The sequence below is a fragment of the Triturus cristatus genome, chromosome 7, assembly GCF_964204655.1.
Source record: "Triturus cristatus chromosome 7, aTriCri1.1, whole genome shotgun sequence".
Taxonomy (NCBI): Eukaryota; Metazoa; Chordata; class Amphibia; order Caudata; family Salamandridae; genus Triturus; species Triturus cristatus.
Window position 1 is genome coordinate 316,944,404 of NC_140590.1, and position 14,912 is coordinate 316,959,315.

At 49.9% G+C, this 14,912-nt stretch overlaps 1 protein-coding gene across 7 annotated transcripts in view; it reads left to right on the forward strand.

Annotated features, from left to right (window-relative positions):
• The window catches only part of PPP6R1 (protein phosphatase 6 regulatory subunit 1), a 1,096,922-nt gene that overhangs the window by 117,882 nt on the left and 964,128 nt on the right, over positions 1-14,912 (forward strand). For all 7 annotated transcript variants that reach the window (XM_085616386.1, XM_085616383.1, XM_085616382.1 and 4 more), the window contains exon 2: positions 10,152-10,383. In XM_085616386.1, coding sequence (XP_085472512.1) covers positions 10,157-10,383 — 227 coding nt within the window. In that variant the 5' untranslated portion in view covers positions 10,152-10,156. The remainder of the gene's footprint in view (positions 1-10,151; positions 10,384-14,912) is intronic.

The following is a 14,912-nucleotide window of genomic DNA, read 5'->3' on the forward strand; positions in this document are numbered from 1 at the left end:
GCCTCTTTCCACACTACTGCGCGAAGAGCCAGGTCTTGAGGAGTCTTCTGAAGGCGAGTAGGTCTTGGTTCTGTCGTAGGTGGGTTGGGAGGGTGTTCCAGGTTTTGGCGGCGAGGTAAGAGAAGGATCTGCCGCCGGCGGTCGTACGTTGGATGTGGGGGGACATCTGCGAGGCTGGCGGAGCGGAGCTGGCGGGTGGGGGTGTAGACGCTGACTCTGCTGTTCAGGTAGGTTGGTTCGGCGTTGAGTGCTTTGTGTGCATGGGTGAGGAGCTTGAAGGTGATCCTCTTGTTGATGGGGAGCCAGTGCAGGTCTCTCAGGAGGGGGTGATGTGGCTGCGGCGGGGGGCGTTGACGATCAGTCGGGCAGAGGCGTTTTGGATGCGTTGTAGCTGCCTTTGGTGTTTGGCTGGGATTCCTGCGTAGAGTGCGTTGCCGTAGTCCAGTCTGCTGCTGACGAGGGCCTGTGTCACTGTTCTTTTTGTTTCGGTCGGGATCCATTTGTAGATCCGGCGGAGCAAGCTTAGGGTGTTGTAGCAGGAGGAGGAGATGGTGTTGACTTGCTTGGACATGGGGAGGGAGGAGTTGAGGATGAATCCTAGGTTGCGTGCGTGGTCGGTTGGTGTCGGTGCTGTCCCTAGAGCGGTCGGCCACCAGGAGTCGTCCCAGGCTGAGGTGGTGGGTCCGAGGATGAGGACCTCCGTCTTGTCCGAGTTCAGTTTCAGACGGCTGCTCCTCATCCAGTCGGCGATGGCCTTCATGCCCTTGTGAATGTTGGTTTTGGCGGTGTGGGGGTCCTTGGTGAGGGAGAGGATGAGCTGGGTGTCATCGGCGTAGGAGATGATGTTGAGGTTGTGGTGGCGGGCCACTTGTGCGAGGGGGGCCATGTAGATGTTGAACAGAGTCGGGCTGAGGGATGAGCCCTGGGGGACGCCGCAGATGATGTCGGTGGCTTCTGACCGGAAAGGTGGGAGACGGACGCTCTGGGTTCTGCCGGAGAGGAAGGACGTGGTCCAGTCAAGGGCCTTCTCTTGGATTCCGGCTTCGTGGAGGCGTGTCTTTAGGGTGCGGTGGCAGACCATGTCGAATGCGGCTGACGGGTCCAGGAGGATGAGGGCTGATGTTTTGCCGTTGTCTAATTGGCGTCTGATGTCGTCTGTGGCGGTGATGAGGACTGTCTTGGTGCTGTGGTTTCGTCTGAATCCGGATTGGGACGGGTCCAGGATGTTGTCTTCGAGGTGGCGGGTCAGTTGAATGTTGACGATTTTCTCGATGACCTGAATGAATGAATGAAATTATATTTATATAGTGCTTTGCCGGGAACGGGAGCAGGGAGATGGGTCGGAAGTTATTGAGGTCCTTGGGGTCCGCCTTGGGCTTTTTGAGCTTTCCGGAAATGTCGCTTTTTCGAAGGAGATGTTGATGACCTTCCGTAGTTGGGGTGCGATGGCCGCGTCTGCTTTGTTGAATACGTGGTGAGGGCATGGGTCTGACTGAGATCCTGAGTGGATGGAGTTCATGATCTTGCGTGTCTCGTTGTCGTTGGTGTTGGCCCAGGAGGTCAGGCAGTTGGCGCTGTTGGTGATTGCGGGGGGGGTGGTGGTGGAGTCGTGCATCGTTGGAGCGGTCGTGGAGTTGAAGCTGTCGTGGATGTCCGCAATCTTGCGGTGGAAGAAGATGGCCAGTGAGTCGCACAGTTCTTGTGAGGGCGGGATGTCGTTGGCGCTGGCGTCGGGATTAGAGGGCGGGATGTCGTTGGCGCTGGCGTCGGGATTTGAGTTCTTTCACGATGCGGAAGAGCTCTTTGCTGTCGTGTGTGTTGTTCTTCAGGCGGTCTTTGAAGGAGGATCTCTTGGCTAGTCTGATGAGGTGGTGATGTCTGCGGGTGGCGTCCTTGTGGGCTGCGTGGTTTTCTGGCGTTCGTTTGTGGAGCCATTTCTTCTTCAGTTTACGGCAGGCACGTTTGGAGGTCAGGAGCTCGTCGGTGAACCAGGTGGCTCTCCTGCTGGCGTGGCTGTTGGATGGTCTCTTGAGTGGGGCGAGGGTGTTGGCGCAGTCGTCGATCCACTGTCTGAGGTTGCGGGCTGCGGCGTCAGGGCAGGTGGGGTTGGTAGGTGGGTTCTGGGCGAGGGTGGTGGTCAGCTGGTCTTCGGTGACTTGGTTCCAGCAGCGGCGTGGCAGCTGTTGGGTGCGATGGTGCGTGGTTGGTTTTTTGAAGGTGAAGTGGATGCAGCGGTGGTCGGTCCAGTGGGGTTCGGAGGTGTGGTCGAAGGCGATGTGGGTGCTTGTGGAGAAGACTGCATCCAGCGTGTGGCCTGCGGCGTGGGTGGGTGCGGTAATGAGTTGTCTGAGGCCGAGGTTGGTGAGGTTTTCGATCAGAGTAGTGGAGTTGGCGTCGTTGTTGTTCTCGAGGTGGAAATTCAGATCCCCGAGGAGGATGTAGTCCGTGGAGGCGAGTGCGTGGGTGCTAACGAGGTCGGCGATGGAGTCGCTGAACTGAGCCCGGGGTCCGGGGGGGTCTGTAGTTGAGTGTTCCTCTGAGGGTGGTGTTGGGGTCGGTGTGGATCCGGAAGTGCAGGTGTTCGACGGTGTTGAGGGTGTCGTCTGCGTGGGTGGTGACCTTGAGGGTGGACTTGTAGACGATGGCTATTCCTCCTCCGATTCCATTGGCGCGGTCCCTGCGGGTGATCTTGTAGCCGTCCGGGATGGCTATGGCGAAGTCTGGTGCCGAGGAGTCGTTCCACCAGGTCTCGGTGAGAAAGGCCACGTCTGGGGCGATGGTGTTGAGCAGGTCCCAGAGCTCGACGGCGTGTTTGCGTGCGGAGCGGGTGTTGAGCAGAATGCAGTGGAGGTTGTTGGGTCCAGTTCTAGGAGGTTTGGGGAGTCTGTCGCAGGTGAAGCTGCAGGTGCGGCAGGAGAAGGGACCGTGGGTCCGTTTCGGGGCGGCCTGGAAGCAGGTGTTGTGTCGGCCGGCGTTGAGTGCGTGGAGGGAGTCTGCGTCGTTTCCTTGGAAAGACCAAGCTGCCTCCAGTCCAGCCACGAGGCCAGCTGATTCTCCAGCGGCTCCACACGCAGGGTCGTGTGTCCTGGTCTCTGTCTGTACTGGCATTCCGTGCCTCTGTACACTGTCAGCTGAGGTCCAGAGGCCATCACTTGCACCATAAGTGCTCTCACTCCGCTACTGTTCTTGATACCCCAGGGCCGCACTGTCCTGAGGATTATGGACGCATTTGCGCACCTGAGGGACTGATTTTGACAGCTGACAGGTTCCCAAGCCTTAAAGGGATCAGCTCCTGTTAAGGGATGCCTCCTTGTAGTCTCAGGCAGCTGGCAGTTAAACGGATGAATGGACTGGCACAAGGAATCTGAGTGGGGCCATCTTGGGGCCAGGCCCCCCACTGCCCCCAAAATATACAGGCTGATGTTTAATCAATGTAATAACACATTCAGAAACCTGAGAGTACTTTCCAGCCACATATGATACCAAATATGCTGTAACATTGGGGGTGGGGAAATGAAAAAGAATTCTCCATGTAGAGAAATGCACACTCTTGCTAATACTGTTTTTGATTGGAAAGTTCAGCAAGATAGTATGACACAACTAAGAAATATAATTATTGAAATATTAAGAAAGTGCCAAATAAAACATAGAAGTTCAGTTTGAGAACTCACATAGATCATGCCACTCAGTGTTAAATAATACATTTGTTAACCTACTTTTCACAGATGAGAGCTATTTATGCAGATGATCAACTTTGAATTGTGAAGCTTCTTTGAAAGAAATGGGTTGTGAAACATTTGAAACCCAAATTTATGTATTAGGAGCATAACACTATAGAAATCTATACAAGAAAGGGTTGGCATTTATGAAGTGGAATTAATAACCTAAATAATTCAATATTTAAGTGAAAAGTAAAGATGGCCTTTGTTAACGTGTTGCCTATCAGAGGAATCTCATAAAAGTCAGTGATACAAAAGCACTAATTCAGCACATCACAGAAGGACCCTCTTTGGTGACAACTTGGAGATTATATTGGAGTATTAAGGACCGGCTACTCAGTGATGGAGGAGCTCTATTCTTTATAAGTGCATTGTAACCAGTCTAGTCCTAACACTATATTGAGGCAATATTGCGTGAATTAAATTTTTATTGGACGAAAAGAAGGCAATTATTTTATTCTTAATTTGTTTTAATGCATACATATTAAAGATGTTATCGATGCCATCTGAAGTGCCTGTTTTTAATCTGAGGGAAAAGGCAAGCTGGTGTCATCTCACAAAGTTCCATTGCAAAGAAATATCAATGTCATTTCAAATAAACCACTTATGGGGGCGGGGCCTGGGCGGCCAAGATGGTAAATGTAAATGTAGTTGAGCTTATATAGCGCACAGCTACCCGCTGTGGGTTTCCCGGCGCTTGCTTAGGGAACCCGTCCTGGTATTCCCCTGTGAGATAGCAGGGTATCCACAAGGTGAAAGTCAGGCATCCCGCCGCGAGGGGCCGTTGTGGAGATTAAGCAAGCTATTGCCCAGAGTCGAAAGTGTGAACCCGTGAGTCGAGGAGGCACCGGGGCGAGAATTATCGAGTCCGTGGAATTTTAGCCCAAGACCCGCCGAGGCGGGGAATTGAACCCTGGTCCAGGACCGATCTCAGCTTCCGGGTCTGCCGCCTCTAACCCCTGAGCCACACTTCTCCACGCATCCATGGTGGATGAGTTTTAGTGGTGCTTCTGCTGCATGAGTAGGATCCGTCGTCATCCTGCCCGATGATGACGTCCTTTCTCTCCCTAAGGGCATCGGTGCTCCCTGTGGGGCTCCTGATGCTGGCTGAGCCCTTCTTAGCCCAGTGTTGGGCTGCTGGACCGCCGTAGCAGAGTGGAGGCCTTCTGCGGTGAGGAGTGTCGGCGGGGACGTGCATGGGCCGCTGCCCTGAACGGAGTAACGCTGGCCCGAGGTTCTGGTTGCCAGGCCCCCCAACAAGGAGTGACTTGTGGGCAAAAGAGACCCTGTCTGGTGGGTGAGCCTCCCCTGCCATCTCTTCTTATTGTAGACATGGGCAGGCCCTGGTGTGACGAGCAGCGGTGGACTGCTCTGGCCGTGGGGTGTGAAGCTGCCCTGGGCGTTGCGGTCTGGCTCAGATGTGAGCCCTCCCACTCATCCACGGCTGTGAGGTGACTCCTGGGACATTTGGAGCCGATTGAGCTCACAACCTGTTGTGCCAGAGTGAAAGGTCTAGTGGCGCAATGGAGGTCGTTCCAGGACATAGAGAGGGGCTCGTGCTGCATGCAGAGAAGTAGATACAGGCCCCCCTCACCTCTTTTCCGTCTTTGCCCTGACTGCATGTGTAGTGGAGGGGGGGGGGGGGGGGGGCTGGTACCGCGGGGGACCACGTCTCGGCGGTGGTGAGAACCTGGGGTGGAGGCGGCATTGTGAACTGTTGCATCTGGCCCTGGGGGTGTGCTGTTGTGTCCTGTGCTAAGGAGGCTGGCTTGGCCAAGCCCAGCTTCAGTATCTGCATTGGGTGATGACCCACTGTGGAGCGCCTACACTCGGGGGTGGGGGCGGCCGTGGCCAGCTTCTGTCGGGCACGGCCCTGGGGGCCCCTTCTCGAGCTGGGTGACCACAACCGAGGTCTCATTTGACTTGCTCCCTTTGCCATCACGCAGCTGTGTAGCACTTTATCAGCGGACTGAACAGGGACCCTCCCTCCCTTGGGTGGGCGTGCTGGGCTGGGGAGTGAAGATTTTCCAAGGGAAGCTAGGTGGGGAGGGAGGGGGCAGCATCTTTGATTAATCGGTCGCTGGTGATTCATGCTCTGTATGGCCTTGACAAGGCCCGGCAGCGATGGGAGTCCTGGGTGGGAGAACTAGATGAAGACGACTGGAGGGAGACTTGCATGGTGCCTACTTGCATGCAACATACCTCACACCGAGGTGCTTACAATGTGTGCTCCCGGGTATGCAAGTGGCATGTGCGCGATGTGTACTTCCAATGGCAGGCTTCTACCATGATGCCTGGGAATGTCTGGTGCTGCGGCCCTTCTGGGAGGAGGTTGGTCGCATACGCTGCGCGGTTCTTGGCTCTCCCTGGAGTTCACCCCTCGTGTGGCCTTGCTTGGTCTGCTGGAGGAAGTAGGGAGCCCCACAGCTTAACTTGCTTTCCTGGGCATGGCTTCTTTAGTTGTCAAGCGGGTAGTGGCCTGTGCTTGGAGGCGACAGAAGCCGCTGACAATTAGGTGCTGGCGGGCAGGGGTGGACTGGTGCGCTCATCAGGAGAAGCTAGTCTTCAAGGCTCGTGGCTTCCCCCAGAAGCATGAACGGATCTGGGGCAAATGGTGCTACTATTATGGTCTCTCGAGATGTACAATATTACCACTTCAAATCAAGTACCCAAGCAATGTCAGTCCTGTATGTCAAACCTATTGTGCACTGTGTGATGAAATGTCTTGCTGCAAAACTTCAATAAAGTTGGTAATAAAAGAAAATAAACGACTTGTAACTATTCATTGATCAGCAACCAAGTTTACCTAAATAAGAAGGAAAAAGTACATTAGAGTCTAAAATTAGATTGTTAAATTTTCATATACCACCATGTAGAAGTATATTGACTAACAAGTCTATTTACAACAGTGGTTTTTGGCAGAAACTCTGTTAGCACTTATATACAAGTTGTAAATGGGGCATTTATTTCAGTCATTGTAAATATTCTCAAAACCTACACATTTCAGTAGATTTGGTTTTGGCTGAAATGTGTGCAGTTCACTGTCAACCTACATACAAGGTTAAATAAGGTCTTGTCATCGTTCAAAGAACCATAGTATTAACGGTTGTTATGCGGATTTGTTTAGCGCACTATCACCCGGGAAGGCATCTTGGCACAGTGCAGGCATGAGTCTGGCCGCACTTGGGGCCTAGTGGGACTACTTAAAACCAGGTTTTCAGCAATCTTGCGGAATTCAAAAAGAGAGGAGGAGGCTCTACTGTGTTGGTGCAGGATGTTCCACACTTTAGAAGAAATGTAGGAGAAGGCTTGACTACCCGATCTGGGTTTCTGTATCTGAGGCATATGTGCAAATAAGAATCCAGATGAGTAGAGGTGTCTAGCAGGTTTGTGAAAACCGATGCGATTTTTGAGGTATGCTTGGCCAGTGTTATATAGTGCCTTGAAAGTGTGAGTGAGGAGTTGAAATTGTGCTAGTTTATGAATGTGGGGGCCTGTGGAGTACCTTCAGGTCTGGTGTGGGAGGTTGAGGATGAGTCTGGACGCAGAGGTATGAATAGTCTGCAGCCTTGTGGTGATTTTTCATTTTTGTTGTTGATTTTCAGTTTAAAGGCTGCTCCCTTGGTCCAGCTTTCTTTTGACCAAGGCATGGGTGACGGTTTTCTGGGTGCTGATTGGGGAGCCCTTTGCAAATCTTCCTCCGCATCTTTAGGTTATAGAAGCATGAAACTGTAAAGGCATTGACTTGGGCAATTATTTTGAGTATACTGTAGATGAGGATCCGCAGGTTCTTGCCATTGGTGATGGGAGTGGTTGTCTGTCTTCGCTTTGTTGGATACCAGTTGGAGTCCCACGGTGATCTTCTCTTCCTGAAGATCACTATTTCAATGTTCAGCTTTAGACTGTTGGTTTTCATCCAGTGAACGATTTCAGTCTTGCAGGTATTGAACTTGATCCGGGCTCTGGTCGTCTTGTCTGTGAGGGAGAGAAGGATTTGTGGGTTGTCGGCGTGGGAGAGCACGTTTGTCTTGGGAGTGGATGATGCTGGCTAGGGGGATCTGTTGTGTATTTCCCTTCTTCCCAGTAGGAACTGCACGTTTGTTGGGCAACCATGACTGTAGGGATGGTGCCAGACTGATTCCATGCACCCCGCAGGATATGTCGTCCTAGAGACCAGCTAGCTTACATTGCTGTAATATGCTCCCTAGACAGGTAGCAAATAGTTTTACCAAACACAGAACATGAAAACCCTGAGCCTCCACCAGGGCTCGTAGCAACAGGCCTAGAACCCTTTCGCTCAGTCACACGTGCCCTGTTTTTCTCAGAAATATAGAAGCAATACAAGCAGGGGCGTTTTTTTACTTTTTTTTTTATTCCTAGTGATTCTTGTATGGAATATATGTGCGGCAACGATCAATAGACAGAAACAGAGCAGACTAATAAGTAATAAAAGGACAGTGAACAGAATGAACAGTTCCATCATTCTTGCTAATAATGTATATATGTGAGCTTATAAACAAGATCTAAATAGTGTATTCCTACTAGGCATTCACTAACCTAAGGCTCTAGGTTGTGTGTGCACTTTCTGCTAAGAATCCCCTATTGGATGATCCAAGCCTGTTAACAGAAGGGAAGTACATGAGTTCCCCTTCTTGATCACAAGTTGAACATCCCTCCTCACAGGGGGATCAACAGGCAGCTGGGCTTATTACACCATTCTACATTTCTTATCTCCATTTCATCCATGCCTTTTCCCTTTGTCACGTTTTTTAAATATTTCTCTTCCTCCTCTGTGCTCCCTTTTCTACCATCTGCTTTCTTGGTCTTTGTCTGGTGATTAAAAATAAATCTCTATTCCCAAAAGTGAGTGCTGGTGCATTGCTTAGCAAATCCTCGGCCATTTTGGATTTATTGAGTGTTTACCACCAAGATGGTTTACAACTGTACTTGTGAACCTTCATGACTTTTATTACACCTGACAGTATTTAACATATTTGGTATGTGTCCTGTGGCATAGTGACTGGTTGATGCTCTTATTCACCATGTGTGTACTGTTACTAGAGGTGCTTGCATAATGTTTTCACAATTATATTATTTTGTTTGAAACTGCCAAGGATGAGCATGCTAAACCTTGTCTGCCGGTGTTGCACCTTCTGCAAATGTGTGGGTTAACGATTCGGCAAAAAAAATGCTAAATTACCCTTGACGGTTTGAAATAATGAAATACCAGCATTTGTAAGTGTTCCGCCGCTGAGGGCGTTGGGAAGATTAAGCGAGCGATTGCCCAGAGTCACATGGTGCTGGGCTAACCTGGTGCCGGGGATCGAGCCCTGAACCCCGTGGTCCGGAGTCGGGCACCCTGGTCGCTGCTCCACACTTTACGGTTCGGTAGTTTCTTACTCACGTTTTTGCATTTCTCGGTGTTGCTTTGGATCAAAATCTGATGAAGAAAACTAAGCACTTCAGCGGCCAAGATAATAATTGGCCTTAATGTAGGCTTCGGCCTTTAGCACTCTAGTGCTGGCAGTAAGGGTGCCTGATTGGCTGTTCTGGAGGCTGATGCACTATTTGCCGCCTTGCTGGAACAATGGCAAGATTGCAATGTTACTTTGTGTTCAGTCTAAATTTTTGGAGTTCTTAGTGTGCTAAACCTTGCTAATGGCTTGTAGGATTTCGGCCTTTTGACTTCTTGCCACAATAGCGATAGTGGCTAATTTTTATAAAAGAACATGTTACTGACATATTTGCAAGATCTACCAAATGTAAGCGCAAAGGCTATTCAAATTAATATATCCGTGGTGGTTTTGTATATTTATTCGGTTTCCTGTGGAATTTAACTACTAATTTGTAATACTCTCTTTTAACAGTCATGTTGGCCATACCCAGTATACTCGCCTGCACTACTCCTCATCACAAATAACCTCACACCCTCTTAAAGCAACACACCCACCTCCTTCTCATTGACCCACCTTTTCCAGGCACTGTAGTATGTCAATGCATGAAGTTGCATGTCATGCAGGAGCATTGACCAGATACCTGCAAGGGTGGCATCTGCCAACTTGGAGACGTGCAAAAATGAAATTCCATCTAACCGTTGCAGATATGATCTGTTATTCTAAAACGGCAATTGTTCACTATTCATTTAAAAGCACTAACATATGCTCGGTATGAAGGTTAATATTTAAATTCATTGGTGAAGTGGAAATGTCTTTATTGGTGCATACAATTTAAGGAAAGTCGGACCTAATCATTTTTAAGTGACTTCCTTTAGGTGCTATTTAATCACATTCCTGTTACCGTTGATCTTCTTTTTTTTTTTTTTTTTTATTGATCATATGTTACATGTCATGTTTGAACTTTCTGTAGTTCTGGATTGTTTTATATCGTTATCAATGCCGTTTATATTTCTCTCCCTGTGCTGGCTGCCTGCAGAGATCATGTTCTGGAAGTTTGACCTTCATACAAGTTCACACGTGGACACCCTGCTGGAGCGGGAGAATGTTACCCTGTTTGAGCTACTTGATGAGGAGGATGTGCTGCAGGAGTGCAAAGTGGTAAACCGCAAGCTGGTGGACTTTCTCATCCGGCCGCAGAACATGGAGGCATTGGTCACCTGCATCACTCAAGAGCCGCCTGCTGACATGGATGAGAGAGTTCGCTTCAAGTAAGGAGGACAGTAAACAAGTGTATCTTATTGCGTTGTTGCAGACCAGTTATAGTTGTGAAGTGCTCAGCTCTGCATCTGCTTCCTGATAGTACTTTCTGGGTGCATGGTTAAAAAGTGTATTGGTTGTAGATTGTCCTATGTTGAAGAATATGAGGTTTGGAGATGTGCTCTAATCCTGGTGTGATCACATTGCTGTGTATAATAAACATGAAAGTGTTGCAGAGTGTGAGAATAGATGCTTGTGAGGATGCTAACCAGCTTTAGGAGTGGTATGCGTCCAGTGTACTATATGGAGTCCCCCAAAATAGTCAAAAGCTCAACATATGGAATCCCGAGTAAGCAACTGGCCAATACTATATGAAATGGTGAAACTTTTGGTACCCACTGTAGACAAGGATCCTGAAGAGACATACTATTGGCAACCCTGGCACTGTTTGAAACATATAGTGCTGCAGGGTGACTGTGTGGTGCAGATTGAAGTTCAGGTCTCTCTGTCTACCTCTGCATACATCTTATTCTCCATCCACTAGAGACTGCCTCCCACCAACTTAAATACCAGTGCATTGGTATGAAACACTCGATGAAATCAGCAGAAACTTGGATTATTTTTTTACAATAACCAGAAGCGCCGACACAGTTGTCCAAATTGTAACAGGTGTGGGCGCGCTAAAGACACATTTCGTCAAACTACTGCAAGCTGTAAATGTAGTAAGCATTGCCTTTTGAGCAAGGACTTTTTTTTTGTGTGCCCCTTGGGTAAATGTTTTAATCAAACTCGTGCATTTACATATGGAGATTTAATTCAGTTTGAATCATGTATCTCCTCTCCCTTTGACCGACTGCTGCCCTACTACTTTAGCATTTTAGTTTGATGCACTAAGTAAGGTAACTGCTTGAATAAATCTTCCGTTCACGTTGCGTTCCGGTTCCAGAGGAAGCATTTTATCTCCTGGAACTTAATCTCTCTCCATAGTTGTAACTAGGTCGTAACCGTTGTCCCTTACCAGTGCTGCACACAGATAACTTTGAAAAACACGAAATCCAGGAAAGCCATGAAAATGAAACTCGGTGCAGGTTAAGTCCGCAGCCTGCACGAGATGGTGGTTGTTTGAGAACAGTCTGTCGGCCGTTTCCTGTCTTTAAACTTCCTCACTGTTGTCTCCGCTCTGCGTACGAGCTGTCCGCAAATAGTTTTAGGTTTACCATTTAAAAAGCTGCACTTCAAATGACTGCCGTTCCTTTTCTCCTAGACTCACTTGATCGCGAACATTTTTAACGGTCTCTATGGAAAAACGTAGTCTCTATTTTTCCTAAATCCTAGTTTCACATATACATTAACTCTAAATTCATTAGTGTTTTGAATGCCAATTTTTTCTCTGGTTAATTCCTGCTGCAACAGCAAAGAGTTGATTGTGTTAATAAGGCACCGTTAGTAACTTCGCCTTAACTTTTCGAGTCCTCAGTTTGCAAACGGGCTGACTAAAAGACCTGTAAAGATCTCTACAAGATGTTGGTTAGTCATAGGCACACTTGTTCTAGAGTTTTCCTGAGCACGTAGCCCATGTAGGCCTGGCCTTTGGACCCCCGCCTACCCCGAAGTCCTCATTGCAGTCTGAGACCAAAGTAAACGGGTGGATGCTGAGAATGCAAGCTTCTTATGACACTGTGAAAGTGGGCAAGCATGTGCTGGAGTTTCCGGTGTTGTGGAGGTGATATGTGTGAGAAAGTGGGTTTCTGTTGCAGTAAACTCCCGCCCCCCCCCTTTTTTAGGTCTCGCCTGACCCAGCGCATGTGCTGGTCTGGCGAGACTTATTGAGAGGGCTCCAAAAAGTGCTACCAGGCCAGCCTAGAGCTACAGTGCATGTGCGCGGTTGCGCGGACCGCGCTTTATCGCGATTACTTTAACTTTTGCGGCCCCACGGCTGCTTTGATGTTTGATCGTGATCGCGATCACTTTCGCGGCGGCAGGGCCGCTTTGCATAGCCAATAGGTCTCGCTTTTGGGACCTTATAAGTATTTAGTTATGCAACTGTTGCATGGCTAAACACTTATAGGTTCCCAAAGGCGAGACCTATTGGCTATGCCAATGCTTGTCTTTTTTTGTTGCCAGACTACTGATGCTCTTTGACTTGGTGTGCCCTGGGCTCCTGCCAATCAGGTGCCCAGGGCCTGTGTTTCTTCCCTAAAACTGCCTAACAGCCTAAACCCAATTGGCATCTCTGGCCACATGTCAGCCCCTGGTAAATGGTACCACAGGTACCCAGGGCACTGTGACCAGAGAAGGCCTCTAAGGGCTGCAGCACTTATTGTGCCACCCTTAGAGGCCCTGTACCCTGACACACACGCACTACCTTTGCAGGCTGAGTGTCTTGGTGCAGAACAAAACAGTCGACATGGCACACATCCCTGTGTGCCATGCCCACAACACACACTGCCCTGGCATACCTCAGTCACCCCTCTAGCTGGGTGCCCTATGCCAGTGGTGTGGGTACAGGTGCATGAGACATTCCTGGGCACTGTAAGTGCAGTGTTGCCATTAAGAGTATAGGGTGCTGGGAGGTCGTCATTACAAACTCCACAGCACCATGATGGCTGCACTGAAGACTAGGAAGTTTGATATCAAACTTCACAGCTCATTAAACCCACACTGATGCCAGTGTGGGATTTAATGTAAGATGCACGACAGAGGGCAACTTAGAATTGCCCCCTGAACCAAACCTACAATCCACGTCCTGTCTGAGGCTGCCTAGGCTGCCACACAGCAGACATGTTGCTGGACCCCTGGGTAGAGAGCCATCCACTCTCCTGGGCTTGCAACAATGCACATCCTGGGCGAGGTGCTAGGTCTCCTTCCCCAGGATGGGCAGGGGAAGCTTCAAAGGCATGCCGCCTTTGTGAGCTTCTCCAGGCCACTTGCTGTACTCTGCAACTGGGCCCCACCGGTTCTGACCCCCTCTCTGGCGTGAAGACTGGCGGGAAACCCCAAGGGAGGAAAGGGGGTGTGCCAGCCTCTGCCAAACACACCCCTTAGGTGGGGAAGGTGAGGTGAAGCACATCTCTGGGCTCTCGCCATCTTGAAGATTGGGAGCCCTACCCCATCAGGACTAGGCTACTGCCCCCCTCCCACAGGAGAGTGGCAGGAAAGGGGGTATACCCACCCCATGGAACGGGCCCATTGGTCCCTGCCCTTTACCTACCTGTAACGTCCCTGAATTTAGTATTTAGGAGCACCCTGAACCTTCCTTCCTCAGATCCCGAATCCGAAACAAGCAAGAAACAAGAAGACCTGCCGTGCAGCTGCTAACAAGTGGAAGACACCAGCTGATTTGGCCCCAGCCCTACAGGCCTGTCGACCCTCGAAGCTGCTAAACCCTGGCGTCTCCAGTTGTCAGCAACTTCAAAAACCCCGGAGGACCCGACTGCCTTTTGACTCTACAAAGACTGGGACTCCCACAAGCAGTGGTCCTGCTCAACAACAAGCAACAACCCCTGGCACCAGCCAGGAACCGCGAACCCTGCACACTCTGCACCCGCCAAGCCTGGCCTGTGCTGGGTGGACAAAGACCACAAGGACGTCCCCCCGGCAACTGTGACCCAGAATCCAGCACCCAAGGCCCCACCTCAACGCTCCTGACGACGCCTGCACCTCTCCAACTGCGACCAGCAGAGGGTAAGATTTCCCGATGCCAAAAGGCACCCCTGCACCAGGCGCCCTGCAGCCCCCTGTGCCCAACTCCTGGGTGCCTAACTATCTTACAACTTCCCAACTTACCTCTCGAAGTGGTGGTCGCACCTGAAGAATCTTCATCCCTGAGTTTGCATCCTTTGTTCGTCACTGAGCTTCTCCATTGAAATCCATTGAGCGCCCGATGGCTCAAAAGCACCCTGCCGCCCGAGTGCCCCTGGGAGTGCAACCTCTATCCTAATCTACTTCCCCACTTGCCCTGAGAAAGTGACCAGGAGCCTAGCTCCCACAGTCGCGTGGCCTGCTTGCCAGCAGCCACCAACCACAGGCCCCCTGCCCGCCGTAGGTTAACATTGGGCCTAACTCTCTCTCTGCACCCGGCTGCCCCTGTGCCGCTGAGGGTGTAACAACTGTACCTACTTGACCCTGGGAGACCCATGAGTCTATGCCCAGAACCTTAACTCTGCCAGTCGAGTACTTACCCAAAAGCCAATAACTCACTTTTCTTCCATAGAAGAATTTCCAAGTGAAACCAGTCAATGTTACCCTAAGTGTTGAGTTTTGAAACTTTAAAATATTCACTAAAAATCAGCCGAGCAACGAAAACTAATTTACTCACTTGCTATCAGGAGAGATCCCAGTGCTTGATCTTGGTGCCCAGCACTGACACAGAAAAGTAATTACAACTCTACTTACCGCTAACTTGGTTTTCCTCCATAGGATAACATTGTCTGGTTTTCACCAGAAATTCTTGTGTCGATTTTTGAAACTTACAAATATTCCTTAAAAATCGCCTGTATAACAAAACGTATTCTTTCAACTGTTTACAGGCGATGCACCA